General features: G+C 39.6%; 1 protein-coding gene across 1 annotated transcript in view; it reads right to left on the minus strand.

Moving 5' to 3' along the window:
* Positions 1-27363, minus strand: part of LOC119414298 (contactin-associated protein-like 4) — a 146300-nt gene that overhangs the window by 80712 nt on the left and 38225 nt on the right. Inside the window, exons 2-5 of the mRNA XM_037681392.1 lie at positions 27193-27303; positions 11278-11471; positions 5338-5485; positions 3755-3958 (exon numbers count right to left, since the gene is read on the minus strand). Of these exons, the coding sequence (XP_037537320.1) occupies positions 3755-3958; positions 5338-5485; positions 11278-11471; positions 27193-27303 (657 nt within the window). The remainder of the gene's footprint in view (positions 1-3754; positions 3959-5337; positions 5486-11277; positions 11472-27192; positions 27304-27363) is intronic.

Here is a 27363-nt window from a genome sequence, read left to right on the forward strand (position 1 = left end):
AAGGTGGTCCCGCCAGTATCATGGTCCTGTTAGCAGCATGGTCCTGTCAACAAGGTGGTCCCGCCAGTATCATGGTCCTGTTAGCAGCATGGTTCTGTTAGTAAGGTGGTCCCGCCAGTAGCATGATCCTGTTAATAGCATGGTCTCACTAGCAGAGTGGTTTCGTTAGCAGTGTGATTCTGTTAGCAGCACGATCCTGCAGGTGACCAGCACGAGGCTCCAGTAGGAAATAGTTGCAGCCTAACACTGGCTCTCCATTTCTAACACCCTCAAATAACTCTGTCAGAATGCCTCATCAACACTGGCTCCTTCCACATTTTGGTTCTGCAGTATGACCACAAAGACCAGCCCCTCTTTTCAAACATGAACCAACGGAGTCGGCAAAGTCCTGAGAACAGCCGCAGTATTTTATAAAAAAAAAAACACAGAGTCCCACAAACAGCATATGCTCCAGAGGAGTCAGATCTGGATCCGTTAGTGTTATCATGACAAAACCAACCATTTCTGAGCTCAGGGTCGGTGCACGCGTGAGCTGAACAAAATCACACAGTCTGTAAGCAAAACATCTGATGCAAACCAAGGATGAAGGAGGTAAACAAAGAAAGAGGCAGAGATGGAAGTAATGAGGAACAGAAATCAGAAACGCATTCAACCGAGAGACCCAAATACAAAGAAATGCAAGAGTCAGAAAGATCTGAGACGGAGTGATGACGTGTGGAGATGAAAAAGGAAAATGGCCTCTTCTCTTAGACCTGTGGAGACAATAAAGATGGATACTAATCACAAAAAAGGCAAAAGTAAACTAGAAAAACAAAAAAGTTAGAGCCAGTTTGAAATTTCCAGCACTTTATAACTCTTCTCACTCTGTTGTGATTTTAATGGATGGTTTAATTTCCTCTCACTACGCTGCAGTCCTTTTTTAACAACACTGGCTTTTATAAGGTCCAATTTATAAGAACCTTTTGAAAGCAGACTAAGCAGAATATTCCTGAAAAGCACATTGCAGCCTCAAACCAACACCTCATCAAGTCATATTTTAGGAAGTGTTTAATGGCAGATTTCGCTCCAGGGGAAAAACTCCCACCTCTTTTATTTCCCCAGTTTGTTCTTTTTGATGTGTTCACATTTTGGAGGGCTTTGGGAACAAGACCTTTAGACACCAGATAATGATAACTTGCTGGTCTGAGAACTATAACAAAATAATTTGTTCAGTTTGCACACATAATGTAAAGTTGGCACATTGTGCAGCTTCATATACTCTGCAAACACAGCACCTTCACACAAAGACGTATTCGATATATACGCATTGAAGCACCGTTATTACTGTTCTGTAAAAGGTAATCGTTATGCTGCGCAGCTTTAAAACAAAATATGCAAATTATCCACCAAAATGTGCAGCTGGATTGGGAATAGCGTGATTTAACTGTTGGAAGTGAAAGGATTAAATAAGTTTGTGCTTCTTTCAACTCATTTTTCAAACGTTTCATTTTGTAAATTTTTGTCACAGCACTTTGTTTTATGTTTTGTTCTTATACATTTCTGAAAATTAACTAAAGTTAATTTTGGTAGTGGTACATTACACATCGTAGATACAATTAGCAAAGAATTGCAAGAAAAGAATAACAGAGATCATTGAGATTCTGACAAAACACATTAGTAAACCCCAGCTGCTCTGGAGCTCTACAGGCAAGTTCACAGTGAAACACCAGTTTTACTGGGCCACAGCCAGTTGGACTTTACATGTCTGAGCTGGTATTTTGTTATAATTCATGGTTTTTACACAATCGGTTCAGATTTTTATCATTTTTACAGATTTTACATGGAACGTTCAACTGACAGTTCCACACACCAACTTTTGAATTACAGTCGTCCCTCGCTACATCACGGTTCACTTCTTATTATTTCAGACATAATAAATAAAAACAGCTTACTGTAAAAAATAAATAAAAAAGACGATGAGAGAAATGTTTGATGTGTTATTCACATTAACCACGCATCAAAACAACGGTGCTTATTTGTCAAAATACCAGCGATCAAAATGTCAAAAAGATCAGTCCAATTCACTTTCATAAAATAAATGGATGGAGTGTCTGACAACGGAGAATTGAAGCCTTCAGGTGATTCAAACGGTGCCACTTCGAGATTGGAGCAGGAGCAACAACCAGGACTGAATTCAGTGAAGAGAAGTTCAGGGGAGGGTTGGTGTTGGTGGTGGTGTGTGTGTGTGTGGGGGGGGGGGGGGTTAGGACACCTGACAAAATCAGAGCTGCTCTATTCACACACAACCTGCTGTTGCTCTCCAACAAAGTAATTTAATGTAGGTAAATGTAGATGTTTAACAACCTGCCCCCCCCCCCGCCCAACCATCCCACTCCTCAGCTCGCCGGCTGCTCCGGCATCAGTCAGTTTACAAATTAAGCCCTGCTTAAATCTATGTAAATAATAAAATAAATATAATGCTGCTACAAATTAAAGGAATTTTTGTCTTCTTTGAACCAGCAGTTTACTAAACTGTATTGCGTTGACTGTTTTTTTTTGTTTGTTTGTTTTTACGACAGAGTTTTAATCAGTTTCATGACTTTTTCAGTGAGTTTCTGGCCATCGTTTATTGTGTCAGTTTTGACTCATTGCTTATTCATGGATGGATGGATGGATGGATGGATGGATGGGTGGATGGATGGATGGATGGAATACTTTTAAACATCCCAGGTGGATATTTGAGGCATTCAGTAGCATATTCCAATTATACAGGAAAAAAAACATGAATTAATCAGAAAAGAAACAGAATACACAAATTTGACGACAACGTGCACAAGGTGGTAGGGAGTACTACATTCATCATTAACCTATGTATACATACATACACATCTAAGCATAAATAAACATGTATATGCATATGTACGTGTATATACATACATACATACACTGATGCTGTCAAGAGACCAATAGATGGGTAAATAAATGAAAGTAAGGTCTATTATTTCTTGAAGGAATGCATATCCTTCACCACCTTTCATACCAGTGTTGCAGTGTTTTTTTATTTGTCTTGTAAATGACTTTATGCTCTGTCCAGTGCAACATCTGGCAACGCACAGACACATGCACAAAAGCATTATCGCATTGTGCCATTGCTGTTGGTGGTGGATGATAAAAAGGTTGGCAGAGAGGTGCAGATGGGACAAAAGAGAACGAAGAGGTGTTAAAGGTGGGAAGAAAACAGGGGAGGTTGGGAGAGTCAAAGAATTTCTGTGGACAGATGGGGATCCTGGTGAGAGGTGAGCCAAATGATGATGATTCAGCATGGCAACCTGACAACCTCTGGTACATCCACACACACACACACACACCACACACCCACACACACAGAAGTCCTGAGGAGTCCTGCCCCAACACATGCTACAGTAAATGGGCTCCATCCATCATGGCTGGAACTAAACTGGGATGCGGAGCGGACGCCAACATTTCATCAGGAAGCAGAGTGAGTTCACCATCTCATCTATTAAAAAACTAATTCAAAGTTATGTCGAGTGACTCCAATGGTAAAATTATGCTCCCGACTGTGGAAATCAGTTTTTTTCTTCGTGATGATCAATAATGCATTATCAACCCAAAAGCCTTCATTGATAAAAGTACTTTTAGTTCAGATGCTGTTAGATCCCTCCAACTCTGCAGATTAAACGCTCCCCTACAGTACATGTTTGAATCAATGAAAAGATGTCTGTACCTCTCAGGACCAGTCAATAGACATTAGTACCTTGTCTGAGCAGCAGCAGGAGCTTCCCTCTCTCTAACTCCAGACTGAGGTTCTGTCCATACCGACCCTCCGCCTGCAGGAGCGTCCCAGAGTTCCTCAAGGTTTTAAACTTCAGTGTGATGACGTCTGTAATTGTTCGCCCGGACCCGGAGTCCAGGCTGTACACCAGACCGCTGCTGCCATCGAAACTCACCACGTCGGAAGCTGAAAATCACAACAGAGATGGAGCTTCAGGACATAAATCAGCACATCAGCACTGTGTCTCCTGACTACACTGCTCTGAATATTGTTTTCAGTTTATGTTTTTGTCATTTTAATGCACAATGACAATGAAGTCGTGACATTCCTAAAACAAATACATTGTTTACAAGGAAAAATACCTTTTTAAAGAAGTGCAACAGAAATGTGAATAATAATAGCATCCTCAAAATACAAAGAAAGAACGTTCTGAGTCTGTGTAAAGCATGTCCCGACAAAACGAAGCTTTTTTCACACAATTTTTCTCTTTTATTTTTTTTACTTTGCAGCAAATATTAGAAGCTAAAAGGTGATAAAACTGGAGCAAAATAAGACAAACTTGGAAACACTTTTAAAATGGCTTCATTGTTTCTTCTAAAGCAAAAAATGGATGTTTGGTAACATGTGCTTGTTTGGGATTGCCCACCTTTAACAGCCAAAAGTGGACAATAATGTATGCAAGTATGTGTTTGTTACCAAAATACCTCATGATTTATGAGTCTTAATTTAAGATGGCTGCCACAACCAACTGGTCTAACGAGTAAATAGAAAAATGGATTCAACACTGATATTTGTACAAATGTTCACCTAAAATTTGGTGACGGTAGCTGAGCCTGATCCCCAACACATATTCTGAGCACTAACACATCGCACACGATTTTGAAAATGTCACCATTTAATATTAAGATTCTGTCTTTTAGCAAAACATATTTTGATTCTGGGCCTATTTTATCAAAACTTACACAAAACATTCGTTGGATGATCACCTACAATTGAATCAATACAATTCAAGATGGCTGCCACAGTAAATTGACATTAGCCAACACATAAATAGCTCCAACTCTGTCAGTATTATATATATTGAGCTACAACTTGATGTGGTAGTAGCTGAGAGTCGTTAACAACGCATACTCTGAGCACATCTCAATATGAGACATAATGTTGTTTTAAAGCTTTCACTAAAATCGCTACAAATCTGTCATTCCTCACTATTAGGAATTAGGATTAATGAATGTGAGGGGTTTTATTTGAATCTCTGTTTCTCAATAAAATATCATTTGCATTTTGCTTAAATACTTAATGTGCTTTATGTTCTTGTCACTTAAAGTCCAGAGCCAGTCAGAGCAAAGCACTTTTAATGTCAATTTACCACAGCTTTAGCCAACAAACATTCAGTACACCTCATAAACACGAGTGTAAAGCACTGTTTCCAAACTGAACTCCACCTTCATAAAGATGCATAATAAAACTCAGGTGTAAAAGTGGAACTTGAGATTTTGTAGAGAGGTTTTCTGGCAAACCTCCCCAGAGACCCTAACGAGCGCAGTGGAGATGACAACACTCACAGTAAGGACATCCGTAGGCCTCCAGTCGGAGTCCGATCCGCCCGCTGGGATTCCAGTCCAGAGGAAGGAGGCGGAGGAACCGAGCCACCGCAGGCTGCTGCAGTTTGTACTGAACCACACTGTCTGCGTTAGTGTTACCTGGAAAAGACTGAACACACACAAATACATGAAAATAATATTTTTAAACATATCATGATCTATAACTTTTAAAATTTCTATACAAATTTGACTCAACTTTGCTCCATGAATTGACAATTTAAATACGGCAAGCAACATTTTTAGTGCATCACTGGATTTGTAAAGAAGTTAGCAACATATTTTTCTTCTTCTTCTTTCGGCTGCTCCCTTCTTCAGCAAACTAACTCACATTAAGACTTGACAATGGTTTTTATACCAGATGTCCTTCCTGACGCAACCACAGACCACCGGGCCACCACAGCCCTCTGCGTGGAGCAGGGACCTGCTGTCTATGGTGCCCGAGGAGCAGATGGTGAGGGTCAAGGGCCTTGCTCAAGGGCTCATAGTGGGGCAAATGAGGGTGGAGGCAGGTGTGGGTGCTTCACCTTTCCCACCCACATTTTGATGTTGTCAGTCCAGGGAGAGGAACCGGCGACCTCCCGATCACAGGTTCACCTTCTCTAACCTCTGCTCCACCATACCCCAAGTTAGCAAATTAACAACATGACAATTAGCATATTTATTGTTTATTTTGTTCTACCAGGTTCATGAGCAAAATAACATTGCTGACAGTGTGTTTAAATTCAATTCAACTCAATTCAGCGCGGCTGTGGCTGAGTGGTTAGAGCAGTCGTCCTCCAATTCAAGAGTTGAGGGTTCGAATCCACTAGCAGTCACAGCATCAGATTACATGTTTTCCAGGTGAATTCAGACAAGGTGGCCTGCAAGGCTAGCCAAGGGAGCCAAATTCAGATAAACACACAATTGTTTTGGGGACAGGCAGACATTTAATGGCATCTACCTTGAGTCTGTGTTGGTCCACTCAGTTCCGAAATGTCCAAATCACATAGCCACACCATTGGACCATGCCTGAGAATAATCCCCGAGATCTGATCCTTTCTGCCAAAAGCATTTGAGTCTGGGTACTCGAGTCACAAACCAAGCCATCATAATGCAAGCAGTATGATCGGGTCCAAATTTGCTGCCAACGACTTCTTTGATTGTAGATAAACCGGGGACCAGCCAAATCCAAAAAGCAGGAACCAATTACCTTAAATCCAGTTATAAATATGTCCGTAAAATCCACAAATGGCAGCAGAGATAGACATGTCATCAAGTCTTCCAAGTCAATGAGATATCCAGCTGCATGCGTGCAAACAGGGCAAATCGGCTCGCCTAAAGTCTGTCATCTCTTCTAAGAAATGTTATCAATTCTGTTGAGGGACCAACTGACCAAATCCAAGTCATAACTATGGTTCAGAAGATATGTAGAGAGAAGCTCAGAAGCAGTTTCACAGACAAGACAGAGCAGCAAAGCCCAGCGGAGAGGGAGGGGAGGGGAAAAGCATCCGACCTCGGCAAGAGCAAGTGGTGAAGTATGTTTTAAATCTAAACTCATTTTATCATCAGTCTTTCAACTTAAAAAAATATATATTGTTTTGTCCTTTTTATAGGTTAAAAACAAAGATTAAGGAACATAAGTTAAAGTCATGGCCTGTGAGCCAAAGACAGCCCTCATTATAATTTTATCCTGCCCATGTTATAATACATAATGCTCTGACTTTTCATTTTGCAGCACTTATAACGTCTCATTTTAAATGAAAAATATTATTAACTGTTTTTTTTTTTATTATTGGGGGAACATTTTTTAGATGATTTGGCGATTTGATGATGCAAATTGCACAATTAAAAATACCATTGCTAGATATCAAGGCTTGAGAAATGATAATGATGTCTTAAATTATTATTATTTTTTTTGTGTGTCTGTGACATCAAAATTTCCAAACCAACATGAATGGATTTTTGAAAAGATAACATTAATAATGTATGGCAAAAAGAAATCTCACACCATTTAAACAGTCAGTTGTTGAGGTATTTTCATGTGCAGTAACAGGAAGTGATGTCACAGGGAAACACCTGCATGTTAACAGAGCTTACAACAATGTCTAAAAACAGCCACTAGAGAATAATGTGATATTTCTTTAAATATTTTTGAGTCTTTCAGAGCGAAGAAGAGTCAAAAATCAGATAATCTTTGAATAAACAAAGACCAGAAAGTTCCTGTTTTTAAAGAGTTTCCCTTTTGATGTCACTTCCTGTTTCACTTAAGCCACACAAAGTTCAAAAGCAAATATGTCATTTATGTGACAAAATGGGTAAAGTCATGTGATATGTCAAATTTCTTCAATTTTAAGATGTTTTCTTCCACTTTTTGTATGTGTGGAAAATGCATGTCAGACACTTTAAGTTCTATTTAATGTACCTCAAAGAAAAGGAATTCATCATTCTCAATAGAACGATCAGCTTTCGTCACTGAGCTACAATGAGTTTAGTTGATCAGAGCAATAAAAGCATACATTTCTTCAGAACATCTCTGAGCAAAATCAATCAGTCTAAAAGTTTATTTAAGTCCAAATTAATTTTTGATGTTTTCCTGTAATGTTTAATGGTTTCTCATCACTTTAGTAGATATAGAGCATGAACATAAACGTGTCTCTTTCAGGCTCTGGGCTGAATGTCTTATTAATTGCAGTCTTTGTTCTTTTCTGTCTCCTCCATCTATCATAATTATAAACCTCCCTTGAAGACGACATGGAGGTTAAATGACTCCCACGGCTGAAACAGACAATAATTAACTTATTAATTCTTGAGCAACAATGATAGGATGATAAGAGGACATGTGCACGTTTAAGATGTTTCATGTTTCGCTCTTGTTTTAACGGCTTTTGTTGAGATCTAAGCTCAAACATTTCAGACCCACAGCATCATTTAACTCTTTCTGGTCAGGTATGTTTAGGTCCAGTGCATCAAAAAGGATAAAGCAGGAGAGAAACGTCAAATTTTTATAAACACTGATGGATTCACATGAGGTGCAAAGACTCTGAAAGGCTGGGTACGTCCTTCAAGTTTAAAGACTTGTGAGAGATTCTTAAAATGTCTTCATTTTATCTGTGCTGAATAAAGCTGACAGCGTCTTTGTTTCAGTGTAACTTTATTCAGACAAAACATAACTGTAAGACTGGAGGAACAATAGGAAGTGGCTTCTCATCATTTATTTCTGGGCTGAAAAGAGGAAAGTAACGATGTGAAAAGTAGAGCCACAGAAACCGAAAGCAGAAAACACTCGGCAGCTCTGCGCCACCGTCTGATTCCTCTCCTCTCACAGACTCTTTAGTTCATAGAAGTTCAAGAACGCTCTGAGATGTCGCAGGGATTGTGCAGAGTTCATTCTGAGCGACAAGTCAAAACGATTTTAATCTGTCAGAAGCTGTTTTGGGCTTTTCTCGTTTTAGCGCTCAGATTAGCTGGATTCTCTCCACGTGAGGAAACTGCCTCAGCTCGGTTTATTCAAAAGCTTCAGCTCTCGCCGCAAAGCAAAAGTTATGGAAAAACAGCGGAGAACCCCAAATCCTGCGACGTCTCTGCAGCGAGGCAACAAATGTGACTTCACTCTGGATGATGGTTCAGGCTCACGCTGGGTGCACATCCTGCTTTACTTCCGTGCTTGAGGGATTATTTGATCCGGTATTAAAGTAACTGGAAATACATTTTGACCAGCTTTACTGGGCCGACAGGATTTAACACTCCTCCTTACTCACAAACGGAACGTTTCCCAACTATTTAACACCCATGTGATACCTAACCAGGCATGAACGGGATAAAAAGAGACTTTAATGTTAAAGAGAATTAGTTTTTTGAGACCTTTCCACCATCCATGTTCTTCTGAATATCTGTGGTTGGTCAGCTTCATAAATGCTCCCTTTAATTAAAATCATGTTTGAATTAAAATCTGCAAGTTTTTATTTCATTTTTTTAATGAAACAACAATCAGTGCAGCATAAAATCAAGAGAAACTCATCCAATCTGGTTGCGACTGCTTGACAAGTAACTTCTGATCTCTAGCCTTTAAAATAAGATCTAAAATCACTGTAATGCCACTTGATTGTTGATATGTGCTGCTCCATGCTGCTGATCTCACGCTGCTGATTTATTTCATGCTGCTACTAGTATATTCTTTGTTTAGCGTATGTCTTAGTTCATATCTTAGATCTTATTACTGTTTTTCTTTTACAATTTATACTTTTGTTGGATGTAACTGGGACCCTGTGTACACAATGTCGTTCTACCACATGTAGCGCATGTGATGAGAATGGCAATAAAGAAATCTTGACCTTGACCTAAAAGTAGCTGTTAATGAATGCAATAAAAATATGATCAAACAAAATTCCCATTTGCCTTCATATTTGTTCCAGTTGGGAGCTTCAGGACGCATTTTGGACCATCTAGATCCCAAAACAACCAACGGAATGGACAGTGATCCCATCTGTTGCCGGTTTCAATAATATATAGAATTAGTTTAAAACCCTAACAAGAGCATTAATGACAACAAACTTTCCTACCAACTAGAATCCTATTTTTATTCTTTTATGTCTAATGTTTTTATTCCAAGTAGCCGATATAATGAAAATGGATGTAAACATTTCTAAATGCTCAAAAGTTAATCTGAAAATCTCGACCAAAACTTTGGTAATCAAATCTTTTTAATTTTTAGACAAGTAAAATATCTCTAATAATAACAAGGATAATTATCTTTACTTTGGGCTTTGACAGCAGCCGTATTAATTTTGTCCAAATATATTGATGGATAAAACACAACTGAAACTTGACTAGACAACAAAGTAGAATGACTTGTTTGTAGTTAGATAATGACAGAAATGTGTTTGTCTCATTTGTCTCTGTGTGTCCTGGTGATGAGCTTGCAACATGTCTTCATGCACAGTGACTGGGGGAGATGGAAACCAGCTGAACCAGAAAGGGGATGGATGCATGGATGCATGGATGGATGGATGGATGGATGGATGGATGGATGGATGGATGGATGGATGGATGGATGGATGGACGGATGGAATGTATCAAACAATCATTTTTTTCTAAAAGTTGACTAAGAGCTTAAACAAGTGATCAGTTACTTCACTTTCATAAATATTCATAAATCTTGAACAGACCAACTAACAAGAACCAGCTAAAAATCTTCTAAATTGAGTTTTTTTAAGGTAAAACTTGTGATTTTTGTTGCAAATATTCGTTCCAGATTTAATGCACCTCAATATTCTACCAGACAAGTCTAAATCTAACAGATATTGTAGGACATACTCATCATAAACGATACATAAAATGCACCTGAAGCACACTAAATCACGTGTTTATTGCTGAAGCTGCAGTAAGCATGTGGCTCTGGATTTATGTTTCCACAGAAACTATTTAATCCAAATAATGAAGAAAACTGTTTGTAGCATAACCCTCTTTGCACAGACTTTGTGTCTTATATTAAACATAACATCTCTAAACAAAATCAGACATGACGTGTGCATTGCATAATGCTGGTTGTGTTCTGCTGTACAGACAAAACCATTTTCAAGTCACTTTGTGCTTTTGACAGTCTGAACCTGTGCATGAAGCACTCCAGTTGTGGGTCCAGATGAACAGCACAGCTCGCAGACACAACCAGGCGGTACTTCAGAGCAGCCTCTTCAACAACAGGCCGGCTCAGTCAGCAGAGCTTTCTACATGCATTATTAAAGATGATCAAAGGCTCCCGATGACTGATGATTTGTGCAGGATGAGCTGACCCCTGCAGACTGGCCCTGTTGAACACCAGATTGACTATAAATATGAGTATGATGCTGTTGATGAGTCGGATCACTTTCCTTTATACTCGTTTATTAATGTTGTTTGAGCCTGTGGACTTCAGTGTGGACTCACCCTGATGCTGTCCTCCTGTCTGTACTGTTTCCAGTTGTGTCCCGTGTCGCTGAACACCAGCAGGTAAGACGTCAGCCAATCAGAGCTGCCGTAGCGGCCCTGCGTGGCCACGGCAGTGATCCTGGTCCGCTCACCCAAGTCCACCTGCAGCCACTGATGCCTGTCTGAGGCGAGAGGAGACCAGCCTCCAGCTCCTGCAGGGGAAAAAAAATCATATGTTAAATTACAAACAAAAAGTTTTAGAGACTTTAATAATAATAATAATACATTTTATTTGTAGAGCGCTTTTCTAAGTACTCAAAGATGCTTTACATGAGTTTAAAATATATATAAAATCAGCAATGAGGAGGAGCAATGATCAGTTTTGTCTCAGATTCAGATCAACACACTTTAAATTATAGACACTCGAAATGGGCCAGTAAAATCTATGATTTATTTCTTATTTTACACGAGTCAGATCCTAAACACCACCTGTCAATCAGTCTAGTATGATCGTCAGCAAATGACCTATCGATTAGATCAATTTGTCCCGAAGTTAAACACCCCTTTTTTTTTCATCCATCAACATTGTCGAGGGTTTGCATTACAAACACTTTGCAGTCAGAGGTTAAAGGTTAAATTAAAGGTTAATGCTTGAAGCTAGTTGTGTTTTGTTTTGTGTGATTTATTATCTGTTGCAACTTCTGGCTGCATAAGTTTATATTTTGTTTGCCATGATCCTTTAAAAGTCCTGTTTATGACTGAGCTCCTCATTTACAGCCATACCAGGCTGAACACACCCGGTCTCATCTGATCTCGGAAACTAAACCGGGTCGGTTAGTCCATGGGAGACCGCCTGGGAATACTAGACGCTGTAAACTTTGGCACTTCTCAAAACCCCCACCGTAGGGTGTGTTGTGTGTTGTTCAAGCCAAGAGCCACAGTCAGTACTGGGGGCTGAGCACCCCTAAAGGTCAGATCCTAGAACCACCCCTGCGTCAGACGTGGATTTTATGCTTCTTTAGCCTCTATTTTTAGTTTTGTCTCTGCAAAAGGGGAATTTATACACAAGTAAACACACAGTAAGACCAAGTTCAGTTCTCACATCCTTCAATATTCTTTCACAAACTCATTTGTAAAAGTTCAAGAACTTAACACGTTTTCCTTTTTTACAATTTACTTTTTTGTTTTTGGTTTGTTTGCGTTTTCCAGTGTACAATTATTCTTCTAAAACAAACAAACACAAAAATCAATTATGCATTTTATACAATAAAGCATAATACTGTATAAAAAACATTACTTTTTTTTTTTAAATAAAGTTTAATGTTCTGTTAATTTGCTCCATAACATCAAAGACTAACTGGGTTTGTGGTCTGCTGTCTGTAAAAATCACCTTATTGATCGTTTTAAAATGTTTAGACGATATCAGATTGTCTTGTGTGTGTGAGAATAAATGTTTCAGTTTCTCCTTTATTTGGTGAATGTGGTAAAAACGCAGTGAAAATGAATCGGTGTCGGTCTGCCGGCGCTTCATGCTGATCTTTTTGGAGCTAAAGGCCAGAGCTAATAAGCACTTGACTACAGGACGTGTTCGGTGACAGCGGAGAGGAAAATCACAGACACGTTGACCTTTACTCAGGACAATTAGACTGTGGAGACGAGGAGAGCGAGATAAGAGGCAAACGTCTCAGCGGCTAAGAGGCGTCACGAAGATTTACCGAGTCCACCCCGTCACGTTTAATTGAAACAGAACTGAAGTGATGGTCGAATGTCTGAACATTTTTCTGTCATGGCTGTCCCTTTAAATCAGATGTGGCTCCATGACTTCTGCAGCTCGGCGCCTGTAAAGAACCTGAATTCACCAATCCACTGAAAAATAGTTCCACCCGATGACCGGCAGGAACATTAATGCTCTTTATGTTTTGTTGCTCTTCATACATTAAACTTTATCTCATCTTGCTGCATGCTTCCTCTCTACATTTGACTCTACACATGTCCACGTTCTTAAAGTTTTATGGAATTTTGTTTTGGTCTTTTTTTTTTTTTTTTTTTTTTAGTAATTGGATTCTTGACCTTGATGAAACCTTCCTTAATAATCCTGCTTCACTGCACATTGAATATTTCTACTAAATTTCTTCTCTTTACTGGAGAATGAGACTTTGATTTTAAAAAGAGTGAGTGGTGGAGCAGGGGTTAGAGAAGGCGTGCCTGCGATCGGAAGGTCGCCGGCTCAACTCCCTGGACTGACAACATCAAAATGTGGGTGGGATAGGTGAAGCACCCACACCTGTCTCCACACACATTTGCCCCACTCTGGGCCCTTGAGCAAGGCCCTTAACCCTAATATCGTCTCCCCTGAGCACCCTAGATGGCAGCTCTCTGCTCCACACAAAGGGATGTGGTAGCTCAGTGGTCAAGTCAGGAAGGGCATCCTGTGTACATGTCTTTGGGCGAGTTAGGTCACTGTGACCCGTGAAGAAGGGAGCAGTGCTGTTCTAAATATGAATTATGTTATATAACATATGTTATTATTAATATCTGTAATAGGGAATAAAATGTACTTATGAGCCTTTTATAAATCAGTTGTAACCTACTATACAAAATTATATATCCAATTTTACCTAAACAGAAAAAGTTAGGCGATAAAAAATGGAAGAAAAAAAAAGTAATTGAACATAATTTTAGTCTTTATTGTGAAGCTAACATTTAGCTCTGTAAACCAGTGCAGCTGCTCTTTACGTGTTCTGTTCCAAGATGTTTTTTATTTTTTTAAATTAGAGCCACGTCCGGAGACTTTGTAGCACAATGTAGACGCACACCGACCATTTTCAAGGAACAGTTGTGCAATTAAAGGCAATTTAATTCAACCAACTGCTGATGTTATGTTTACTGGATGAAAGACTCCTGAGGACGTTCTTGCAATAATTGGACTTGATTAACTGGAATTGTACTAATTGAGCGCTCTGCTATTTTTCTTGATTGGTAGTAAATTACAAAGAGAATTGGTTTCCAAGAAACTTTCCTTCAGATGGACAACATGTAGTTAATTTAACCTTTAATTCTCACTCTATGTTTGTGTTTGATGAGATCAAGTTTTAAAAGGACTCACTGAAAACATCAAATCACACACAAACAAGATTATTCTGAACAAATGGTGCAATTTTAAAACAGTCACTCCTGTAGATTTCCAAGAATATTGATAAATTGATCAAATGTGGGTAGGCAGTCAGTGTAAACAGTCTATTTTATTTAACAAATCTGATTTTAAAAAAGTATCAATACATCAAAACTGTCAGACGTCTACATCCTAAACAGCTTTTCCACAGATCTCATCTTTTTTCTTTTTTCATTTTACCTATTTTCAGTCACTTCAGCTGTTCAGATAAACAAACACACATAATGGCAGCTTTTCACCACAAATAATAATTGTTTTTTTATTTAAGGACACTGTTCATTTAACTTTTATTTATACAGGTAGTCTCATTGAATCACAAGGACTTGTTTTCAAGAGGGACCTGTTTGGGAGCAGATGGTGGGGGGGTTAAGGGCCTTGCTCAAGGGCCCAGAGTGGGGCAAATGAGGGTGGAGGCAGGTGTGGGTGTTCTACTTTCCACCCACATTTTGATTTCAGTCCAGGGAGTCGAACTGGCAACCTTTCGATCGCAGGCCCACCTTCTCTAACCTCTGCACTACCACTCCCCCACTAACCTTTTGGTTAGAGAAATAAATGTGCAGATTTTGTTTCTTACTTTATAAAGTTAATTTTTTTTATCTTGTCTTTACAATACTGCAATGAGTCAACTACCTTGAAACCATCTTTCAAAAACAAAAAGAAATTCTGTCAAGCAAATAAAAAAAATAATAAAAAAAAACCTTCATATTGCACTGACAAAGTTGCCAGGTCCTCTGGATGGTTTCTTTTTGTTGAAATGTTTTGTTTTTCATCCAAAGGACTTCATCAGTCCGAGAAACTGCAATAAACTCAGTCTTATAAAGAACGTGCCAATCAGCTCTGCGAGGTGCTGGCAGACATCTTTAACACCTCACTTACCCTGGAGACAGTTCCCACCTGCCTGAAGACTGCCACCAGCATCCCAGTCCCAAAAAGCTCTACAGTGACTGGTCTGAATGACTATCGGCCAGTGGCCCTCACCCCGATAGTCGCTAAATGCTTCGAAAAACTGGTCATGACTCACATCAAAACAACCATCAACATCAACGAGGACCCTCATCAGTACGCATACCACGAGAACCGATCAACAGAGGATGCCATCTCCTCTGTGGTCCACACTGCGCTCAACCACCTGGAGCAGAAAGACTCTTACGTCCGTATGCTCTTTGTGGACTTCACATCTGCCTTCAACACCATGATCCCCCAAACCCTGATGGACAAACTATTCACACTAGGACTAAGCCCCTCCATTTGCAACTGGGTACTAGACTTCTTAACAAACGGACCACAGTCAGTGAGGATCCACAACTTCTCCTCCTCCACCATAACCCTCAGCACTGGCTCGCCTCAGGGATGTGTGTTGAGCCCCCTCCTGTTTACTCTGCTCACGTATGATTGTGCAGCTACCCATCCAGGCTGTCACATTGTAAAGTTTGCAGATGATACAGCGGTGGTGGGATGCATCATAAACAATGATGAGTCCAGCTACAGGCAAGAGGTGGAACACCTGGAGAGCAGGTGCAAAGAGAATAACCTTCACATCAATGTGAAGAAGACAAAGGAGATGATTGTGGACTTCAGAAGGAACAAAAACATCTACACCCCCCTGAACATAAGAGGATCTGTGGTGGAAGTGGTCTCCAGCTACAAGTACTTGGGTGTACACATGAATGACAACCTTTACTAATTGGCTTTTATACCATACCATGCCATTTTTATTTATAGAGCACTTAAAACAGCGACAAGGCCAACCAAAGTGCTGTACAGACAGAACAACAGACAACACACGAAGCAATTTACAAAATGAAGTAAATCAAAAATATAGACATACAAACGATGCAGATAACAAACGTGACGACAAACCAGCGTGGAGCATACAGGTTTATAAACACAGATCCTCTGGTGTTGAAAGCTACTGAATAGTAGTGAGTTTTAAAAGGGATTTGAAAACCGAGAGGGAGGGGGCCAGTCTGACAAACAGAGGTAACTCGTTCCAAAGTCTTGGTCCTGCTACAGAGAAGGCCCTGCCACCTCTGAGCTTAAGACGAGTTCCTGGAACTGTGAGGAGCAACTGGTCTGCTGACCTCAGGGAACGTGGTGGGACATATGGTTGTAGCAGATCAGAGAGATGGGGGGAGGGGGACTGTTCAGCGATTTGTAGACATACAGGAGTATTTTGAACTGGATTCGAAGGTGAACTGGTAGCCAGTGCAGTGAGGCCAAAACTGGTGTAATGTGCTCTTTATGTATGTGAATGTTCCTGTAAAGTGTCCTGAGACAACTGAGACAACTTTGTTGTGATTTTGCACTAATGTGAAAAAAATCACATCATGTTGCTGCTGATCTGTTTCATGTTGCTGCTGATCTGTTTCATGTTGCTGTGTTCATGCGTGCTCATCTGCTCACACAGACTCATGTTCATGTTTGTGCTGCTGTTTGACGTATTTTTATGCTCTTAGTGCTTAGTGTATTTTTAATTGATGTTTTTCTTAGTTCATATCTTAGATGTTATTGTTTTTCTTTTACATTTTATTGTTGGATGTAACTGGGACCCCGTGCACATAATTTCATCCCACCACATGTACCACATGTGGTGCGAATGACAATAAAGAATCTTTGACTCTGACATAAATAGCACCTTCACATAGTGGGCCAACCAGTTTGATGGTGCTAAGATGGTTTCTGGAGTCTCCCCTCTCCCCAGCCGACTCTTTTGAGGCTGACGAGGTGGACTGATGAAGTCTTTTGGATGAAAGACGAAACGTTTCAACATAAAGAAACCGTCCAGAGGACCCGACTTAACTTTGTTTGATTTTTCTACCTGGATTATTGAGCATAAATCAGGATATTCATATTCCACTGTTTTATAGATGCAGAAGATATATGGACACAGTTAGAGAGAATATGGAGGTAGTTGGAGTGAGGACAGAATGAGATGGAGGAGGAGGACTTGTGGCGACCCTTGAAGAGGGAAAAGCCGAAAGACGAAGACAGTTTTCCAGATGCAGTTCACTTCTAAAAATGTTGACACCTGAAACCAGCCCAGTTAATTCGTCTGTTGTTCCTCGGACTCTAAAAGTTGACCAGAGAGAACAAAGTCAGTCGTGCAGCACCATTTTCTGCTTCGCCTTGGAAAATACATCAAGTCAGACGTGAAGCCGCTGTAGTCTGCAGCATCACTATATGAAGCCGATGCACGGATAAATTAAACCAGACAAAAACAAAAGCTTGTAGAATCATTAATAATGTACTGATATTCCACCGGACAGGAACAGAAGAGAGACTGAAACACAAAGAGACGAGTCGAGAGTGAGGAGTCGAGCAGAAAGGACAAGGCCAGACAGACGGAGGAAGCAGCGAGCTGCTGCCGCTTCAGACAGGTAGAGGAATGAACTGGCAGCGCTGCAGACAGTTGAGAAGCTGAAAAAAAAAATGGAGTGGGAGCTCATCATTTGCATTAGAATAGCAAGACTGGATAGTAATTTCAGCAGGTTGATAACGTGTCATCTGGACTGAGAGCCTAATGGGCTCGATGGAGCAGAGGAGCAGCCAGCATTGAATATTTCCTGCAGGCATGTCGTTTCCATTCAAGCTTCGAGTGTAATGTTGAATCTTTGAATACTGAACACACACAGAGACACAAGTAAACACTTAATTAGCTGGCAAGCCTCGCACATGCTCCTAGCAGGTTCCAATTGGAGTTACACTCAGCTTTTATACCAAATTAGTTTGGAAACTGATTCAAGAGACATATGGAGTTGTTTTAAAGGTGATCCCGGCATAACTGCAGCAGCGTAACTGATAATTTGTTCTGCCCCAAAAAAAGAAAACATTGAAACAGAGTTCCTGTTCCATGTCTGTCCATACTGCCACTCCTGCAAACAATGTTTCCCGACGAGGCTCCAGGCGTATGCAAGGCACCTGATGACTTCTCTCCAATGCTGGAGCGTTACCCTGCCTATGGTTCATCCTTCTAGCCCAGGGGTCTGCAACGTTTACGATCGAAAGAGCCATTTTACGTCTTCGTTCACTAAATTAAAAGTGATCAGAGCCGCAGCAACCTGCTCGGATTATCAACTGGTGGACCGTGTGCCACTTTAGGTTTGTTGGAGGGGGCTTTTGTGACCATTAGGGGTGACATTATAACGCTAAAATATATCTAACAATTTATATTTTAACAGTTTAAGACAAATGAAACAAACTGATTCTTGTAAGTGGGGTGGGGTAGCTTTTATGTATTTTTTTAATCGTGGAAAAATAAAGTATAGAAATAAAGCACAAAGTTAAAGTGAATATGCTTACTCCTTGTACGTGTTCCAGTATTCACATATTTGCAAAAGAAATGTCAGGAAAATTGCTAAAACTAGCCATTTTTTTGTCATTTGTGTAACATCCAATAAAATTCAGTTTCACGTTGGTTTTGGTCAAAGCTTGAAAGAACCACTGCGAAGGAACCGAAGAGCCACATGTGGCTCCAGAGCCACTTTGTGAATCTCAAGTCTTATGTTTACTTACTTTTAGCCTTTTTCCATTAAGCCTCCGGACACCTACCTGATTATCGGACCTCCTATCTGGAAACCTTACCTGTGCACTCTTCAGCTGTTCTCCTCGCCCTCCATCCACACGCTCTTCTGGATCAACTGGGTCTTCAAGTTCTCACAATTGTACAGGATATTGGAACCAAGCTACTTACCATCCATCTACTTGTGAGGACCCTGTATGTTCTGATCAAACCCCCATCGCAGAACTCTGGACCTGACCCATCTCCTTGCTCCCCAGGGTTCCTGTTATGTGCTGAATTGTTGCTCACTTTAAATAAAAGCACTGGATTTATACCTTCGGGTCTGTGTTGTTCATTATCAGTCTTTTTGTTCTGGGTTGTCCGTTATTGAGACAAACATTGAGCAAGCTGAATACATTCAGTGATAAAATGTGACTACAGATTGAGAAAAATAAACCCTCATTAAATTGTAAAACTGACCATAGAGAAAAGGAGGAGCCACTTGGAAAGATAATTTACTGCAAGGATGATCGACTGGAGGAGGAAAGACATATTAGTACCAAGATTAAAAGTTTGAGGACGAATGAAATAAACTTTGGACATTTGAAATTAAAACTGAACCGAGCACTCTTCACAACACATGATGTCTTCTTACAATAGGATAACTGATCCCATCAACATCTCATCAGCTGTCCCTAATCCACAGATTCTGGTCTCATCATCTGTTGGACACAACAGAAGCAGCGTAAACCATGGAGTCCACTCCCTGCAGCCTCCAAAGACAAAAAGATGTGCTGCCAAAATCTCAGTGCCAAAAACCACATAACAAGGTGTCTTGTGTCCAAACTTGAGAAGTTTGAGATGTGTTGATGGAAAAAGAATGAGCCAATAGGTGCAGGCCAAATCCCATTTAACTGCTTAACAAGACCCCCCATTCTAGAAGTTCATGCCTGTGGGTGGGGGATCCCAGTCCTTTGTGATATTGGGACAAGTGGAGATTTAATTCTTTAAATGCAGATTGTTCAAGTACTTGCCTTAAATGAAAAACTGCAAGTTTTACTGCTAAATGTATACATTTCTTTTCAAAGAAAAACGAATCCATCACCACAACAACCTTTACTTTACTGTAATCTGATGTAATATGCTTGGGATTATTGCTGAGCTTTCTGAGCACAACAATAATTCTTCAAACAACAAAAACCAGACATGCAGACTTGCATCATATGCCCAATCTGTTACAGACTAAACAAGCAAGATGCCAATGTTTTCCATCGCTGAGGGATTAGAATAATAAATGTTGGTAGTTTTTGGAATGAGTGTTTTTTTTGGACTGGAACTGAACGGGGAATGCAAGTAAACCTTAATCTTTTTGATGTAAGATATTCAAGGAGTTAGCGTGCATTGTAGAAGAACAGAGATAGTTGTTTAATTGTCCGAGGTGATGCAGAGTGGCAGATTCTGTCAAGTGAAGGGAGTAGTTTTATCCACCACCAGGTGCCATGGAGGAGCCAGAGGGTGGCCAATGGTGGCCTTGGGCACCATAGATTAATCTTTGGCCACCCCACCCGCCAACCCAATCATTTGAAGAAATTCTCCATTTAAGCAATATTAAAACTAGAATGTGGGTTTCCTCAAATGACAGAGGTGGCTGGTTTACTTATATATGGTGGCAACCATCTTGGATTTTGACGTGGAACCTTTTTTACACCTAGATGCAGCCTCACACCAAAATGGATGTCAGTACAACTTTTTTTTTCTAGTTATGCTGACAACATGTATGGATGGATGGAGGATATTTCATATTCTTCCTTTTTGCTCCCCGATGTGAAACAATAACTATATACTCAGCATGTGTGGGCATATTGACAGTATATCTCTTTATGTTAAACAAATCTAAGACAGTTGAGGATGTGGCATCGACTTCTTGAAAGATGGTCCATTTTGTAGACGAATATTTTAATTACTGCACTTTGGGACTTCAACTTAAGGACCAAGAAGTATCCTGTTATTCATTTCCTTGTCATTTCATTTAAATTACTGGAAGCATTGTTGCCAGTAACATCACTGCCAGTAAGTTTTCATATAAAAGGCACAACCCTCATCTGTGTTACTGTTGATTTTCTTGGACTGTGAGGTCTCAGATTCTGATAGAGGACATTTGCAAACTGAGGTGTACCGCAAACCCACCCACACAGACCAGTATTTGCAGTTTGACTCCCATCACCCTTTGGAGCACAAGTTAGGAGTCATCAGGACTCTGTACCACAGAGCAGACAGCGTCCCCACTAGCTCAGGAGCCAGGCAGAAGGAGAAATCCCACACAAGACAGGCTCTAGAGCAATGTGGATATCTTAACTGGGCCTTCCTGAAAGCAGAGAAGAAACCCACACAGGACTCCAGTCAGCCAACAGGTGAAAAGGAGGAACCCAGACCCAGACCAGTGATCATTCCATATGTTGAGGGAGTATCAGAGAAACTGAGACGTTTATTTTCTAAACATAACGTCCCAGTGGCTTTTAAACCCCAAATTACATTACGGCAAAGACTGGTTCATCCCAAAGATCCAGTCCCCCGGCACAAACATAGTAATATTGTGTATGCTGTTCAGTGTCAGGAAGGTGATCAGGCTGATGGTCCTCCTTGATTAGTTGAGCAGCTGGTTTTGGTTGTCAACAGCAAACTAGTTGATCCACTGCAAGAGGGTGCTATTTATAAGACTGAGCTGAATACAGCACCTCAGACTGAGGAAGTCTTTTCAGATGAAAGATGAAACTTTTCTACAGGGTTTTTTTTTTGTTTTTTTTTTGTTTTTTTATGTCCATAGGACCAGATTTAACTTTTTTTAGATAAAAGGCAGAGTATTAGCAGCAGCACTGGGAAATTAGATGGAGAATTTCATGTATCCATTGATTTCCTCGGCAAACAGATGAGATCATCCAAACTATTAATTCAGCTGGGAATGAAGTGTGTCATAATCTGTACCTCCCGGCACCTACAGCTGCTTCTGAAATACACAGCTCTGAAATGACAGATCAACCTGATTTATGATATCAGCGCTCATTTATTATACTCCTACTCAAAGTCAGTGTATTTCTGCTTCTTGACAAAATAATTACTGATTAGTGATACAATCTACTTTTAATTATGACTGCAATAAATGGAATGGAAAAGAACCAAGATTTAATATGTTACAGTATAATGGGGTGGGGGTGGATCCTATTTATTTATTATTTTGGACTCCCTGAGGTCACAGGATGTCAAATTATCTAATTAGAATTCAGAAAAAACTGGTAAACAGCAACTTCACTGGCAGATAAATCAAATTCTGTAATATCTGTATTTCAATGGAGACCAAAACCTCCTGCAGGAAACATGCATGACAGGCTGATTAACTCTAAATTGTCTCTAGGTGTGAGTGAAAGACTGAATGGTTGTTTGTCTCTGTGTCCATGTGATGGACTGGAGACATGTCCAGGGCGTCCCCCGCCTCTCACACAGTGACTGCCGGATATGGGCACCAGTGACCTTCATGACCCAAAATGGAAGAAGCGGGTAAAAATAATGGATGGATGGATATTATTTATTTTTATTTTTTTTGCTGACTGAGAACCTAAATTGTAGAAATGTATCCATGAACAACCAAAATGTTCAACTTTCTGCTGCTTTAGAGATTCATATATCAGAACATTTAGCTCATTTAGGTGTTGGGTGTTACAAATTGTAGTTTTTGTAACATACATCTTTGTATAAAACATTTAACTTCACAGTTTCTATTGACTCCCCATAGAAACACATTCAGATCTTTCAGTTCTTTCAAAAATGTTCTCGTGTTGATCTGCTTTGGCATATGTGTAATAATTTGTAATGTAAAACAATTTTGTTTTCTTACGTTCTTTTATGTTTTTGGCGTCCATTTTGCTACTTTAGGTTTGCCTTTTATTGAATTTTACTTTCAGCCAGCGTTTTGATACTTTTAGCCTTTTTCTCATTTTTGTCGGTGTTAAATTTTTTTTATTGTACTCTATTAATGCCCGAGGGGAAAATTTATTTTCTGCATTTTTCCCATTGCACATTTGAACACACACGTGAAGCAGACAGCTGCCATTTAAGGTGCCTGGGGAGAAGCTGGTGGTGTTAAACGCCTTGCTCATGGGCCCAGAGTGAGGCAAATGAGGGTGGAGGCAGGTTTGGGTGTTCCACCTTTTCCACCCAAATTTTTGATGTTATCAGTCCAGGGAGTTGACTTGGTGACCTTCCAATCACAGGCTCACCCTCTCTAGCCTCTGCACCACCACACCCCCAGCTTAGCTTTTAGCTAAGCTTTTGTTACATTAAGCTAATGTTTTCCTACTTTAGCCTGTAGCTAACCCTTTGCTAGCTTGTGTTTTACTATTTTTAGCTTTAAGAAATAATTTAGCTTCTTTTGGCTTTTAGCTAGTATTCAGCATCTATTTGTTTTTAGCTAATGTGTTGCTTCTTTTAGCTTTAACAACTTTCAGCTTTTTCAGCAAATTTCAGCAATCGTTAATGCTGCAGTTTTGCAAAAGAAAAAATTTCAAGTTATCAGTTTTCTTCACAGGTAGTTATATGTTTTTTACATGAGCATTTAACCTCATTTTTATTCTTATTTAAACTGATTTATGTTTCTGCAGTAATTTGCGTTGCCTCTTTTCTAAACATTTGAATTTATTTTTTAGTCGTTCGATTTGTCTCCTAATTGTCTCGTGGTGAAGTGAGCACTTTCAATATTTTTCTTTATTCCTGTTTTTTGTTACATCTCTGCATGAAGCTGATTTTTCTATGATCAAATAAAATGATGAGTTTTAAAGCACACAAAGTTTTCACAAAAAATAAAAAGACCTACAGTGTTAGAAAATAACTGTGGTAAGATGAAGTGTTCTTGCAGAAGATATGTAGTTTATTGTTTGCTTAAATACAACAGAAAAACATATAATTTTAGGAAAATTATTAATAAAATCTTTTTTATTTGCAACTTTCTCGGTGTAACGTTTAGAAATCATTCACTGAAACGTTTCAAAAACATCCAACAATTCGAAGGTTTTCTGTCGGATTTTCAACGAGCGCTTCTCAATGAAAAGTTCCCTGAAAGTTCCTGAACTCTTACCGTTTACTGGGACGTCACTTCTAAAAGTTTGAACCTTGAAAGAAACGTTGCATAAAAAAAAAACTTTATCTTGTTTTTTTTTTAGTTGCACTTTGCTCCTCTGCAAACATGAACAATGAAACGAACATTCTTTGAAGAACGTCATCTCTCACACGCTCCGCTAACGTTTCTAAACATCAACAGCTTTTGACAAACTGACAGCACTTGGAGTGTAAGTAGTGGACTACTCTCAGCTACTACCACACCAGATTTATTTATTATTTAGTTACCCTTTATTTATACACGTAGTCTCATTGAGTCACGAGGACTCATTTTCCAGAGATCTGTTTGGGAGCAGATGATGGGGGTTAAGGGCCTTGCTCAAGGGCTCCTTTTCCACCCACATTTTGATGTTGTCGGTTCGGGGAGTCCAACTAACAACCGTCTGATCACAGGCCCACCTTCTCCAACCTCTGCACCACCACTCCCCTGGGACTTTTATGGGGACTCAACATCTGTACAATTAATTGCGTTATATTAATTTTTGTGTTCACGGATGTCGATTAGCATTAGCAGCTGCTTTGAACTGAGTAACTCCAAAAGTTGTAAATGTCAGTGATTACTGTCTGAAAATGTCATTGAAATCCATCTGGTGGTTCATGAGATATTTTGCTAACGCTAAAGACTAAAAAAACATAAACACAGACTCAAAATGTTACCACTATTTTGTCTTCTGCAGCAGCACAGGTCTCCTCCTAAACCCTGACTGTGTACTGGAGAGTCAGAAAACCAAATAGCAGGACCCTAAAATAAAACAAGCCCACCATCTTATAATTTATTTATAATTTATTACATTTCCCAAAGCTTTTTATATTGCAACTTGCCATAATAATCCATTCTCAACATGTCAGGTGAATGTGTTTGGAGAATATGTCGGACATTTAAATCACTTTTTTCACGGCTTCGTGCTTCACGTGAACAAACAAAGATAGCAGATGGGCTGCTGCTGAATTTCTTCATGCTCGGCTTCCTTTGGCTTTCCCAGGTGTCTAAAATCATTCTGATCCAGATTAGGCCGGCCTCGCCCTCCCAGCTGATTCTGGGCTTTGATGTTGAGATAAAGCAGCAATCCCAAAATCTCCATTTTGTCAAAGCCTCACATCAGCTTCCAGCACCGGACTTCCAGCTGGCTGAACAATCCCAGTTTGCTTTTACTCCTGATACAAGCCTCCACCAGTATGTGTGTGTGTATGTGTGTGTGTGTCTCTGTGTGTGTGTGTGTGTGTGTGTGTGTGTGTGTCAGAAACAGCAGAGAAGAACAAAATAAATAAGCTTGTTCTTGTTTTTTCTTGTTCCTCCAGTTTTAGTCTGCTTCAAAACAACTCACTGCAGCTTTACCCATTTTTAATAATACAAGTCTGATCAAATAGTTTAGTGATTTATTTGAAAAAATAATAAATAAATCTAGTTTTTACCCAGCACTTAGCAGTAACACTTTATAAAAAGGTACACAAAATCTGATTAACTACTAGGGAACGCCTCAGGAAAGAATCAGTAGCTAACCAGTACTTACTGGGGAACACACAGCCAAGCCTTATTAGGGGACTACTGGTTTATTACCACAGAAACAGAGGAGACATTCTCCATGTGGGTTCTGAATAAACCCTGCACCAGTGAGGTCACAGCTCGTTTCGTTCAAAACCTGTTTCCCAGTGATTACTGATTTTACTGGATTTTCTCTTTTGTAAACCTATTAATGAAATACATTGTCAATTTCATAATCTTGTACTGGTGTCATCTTAACTATGTCTGACTATCACTTACTGAGTACCAAATCATTGCCTGGCTATTATTTTGTTCACTGATGTTCACACCAGTAAGTACTGGTTAACTACTCATTAGCTCCTGATTCGTTCCTCTTTGGTTTCCTTGGTAACTACCCATTAGTTCTTGATTAGTTCTTCTTCATTTACAAAGTAACTAACCAGTAGTCCCCTTATAAGGCTTGGCTGTGTGTTCCCCATGGTACTGGTTAACTACCCATCAGCTCCTGATTCGTTCCTGAGGCGTTCCCTAGTAATGAATCAAATTTTGTGTATCTTATTGTAAATTGTTACACTCTTAGCACACAGTACTCCTCTAGTAAACAAGCAGAAAAGGTGAATGGACATAAAGTAGCTCCACAGGACAAACTGAGAAGGAACATTTTCCTCTTCCCTCTCTGTTTTCTGAGCAGCAGAACTGAAGATGCAAAAAAAATAAAATAAAACAATAACCTTCACCTTATTCAGTTATGTGTGCACCCAGTTAAATAAACGAGCCACTATTTTAATGATAAAATTAAATGTGTTTTTATAGCTGGGCTTGAGATTACAGGTTCAGGAGCTGCATAAAAATAAAAAATAAAACACATCAAGTGGAAATAAGCCCAACAGAATAAATGTGTTTAAACAACGTTATGTTATATGATTATGTCTTTAATTCTATAATAATGTCGTGTGCTATTTTTACTAAAAAGAAGCTAAAATTTTACTAGAAAAGCCATTAATTCCCTGGTATATCTGGGGTGGCTGTTGTTTATTATCAGTGCATGCAGATTTCAATTAGTCTGAACTGATTGGAAAATGTTAAAAATACATGATTTAATGTGAATATTGTTCTGTAACGTTATGCAAATTGCAGAAGTTTGACATGTGAACATTAGCTGTTCCTCTTAAACAGCTAACACAGGACTGACTACCCACAATGCACCAGAAAACATGCATTTTAACAGTGAAATTTTTTGTAAGACCGTCAAACTAAAACAATCATAGTGTGAACGTTTGTAGTTTTTCTTTTATTGAGTTTAAGCCTTTTGTTTGGTTCAGACTTATTCATCTTCCTAAAATAATAATACACTGATACAATTAAGTAATAAGTATTCTCTAAAACCAGCTAACGGAAAGCTAATAAGGTTGAATCAGGTATTCTGTAGGAATTTTTCTTTCATCTTTTAAACTAAATGTTTCTAAACTAAATGTTTCAACAAAGAAGAATCCGTCCAGAGGACCTGACTCAACCTTGTTAGCTTAATCTGCCTGGATTATTGAGCATGCATCAGAACCGCTAAAGGTTAGTTTAGGTTAAGCTGTGTCTAGGACTCGTGCAGTTCTTCCTCACCGTCTCGCCGGTTGAGTTTGGCGAAACCCGGCGCATGACTGCTGGACAGCTGAGAGGAGCTCCTGAAGGATGAAGGCAGCAGGTTGGACACCAGCGGACCGTCACACACCTCTGTCAGACAAAACAAAAATTACACACTTTGGTAAAGCTTCACATAAACGGTTCTGAAAA

The sequence above is a fragment of the Nematolebias whitei genome, chromosome 9 (assembly GCF_014905685.2).
Source record: "Nematolebias whitei isolate Nwh7 chromosome 9, NemWhi1, whole genome shotgun sequence".
Taxonomy (NCBI): domain Eukaryota; kingdom Metazoa; phylum Chordata; class Actinopteri; order Cyprinodontiformes; family Rivulidae; genus Nematolebias; species Nematolebias whitei.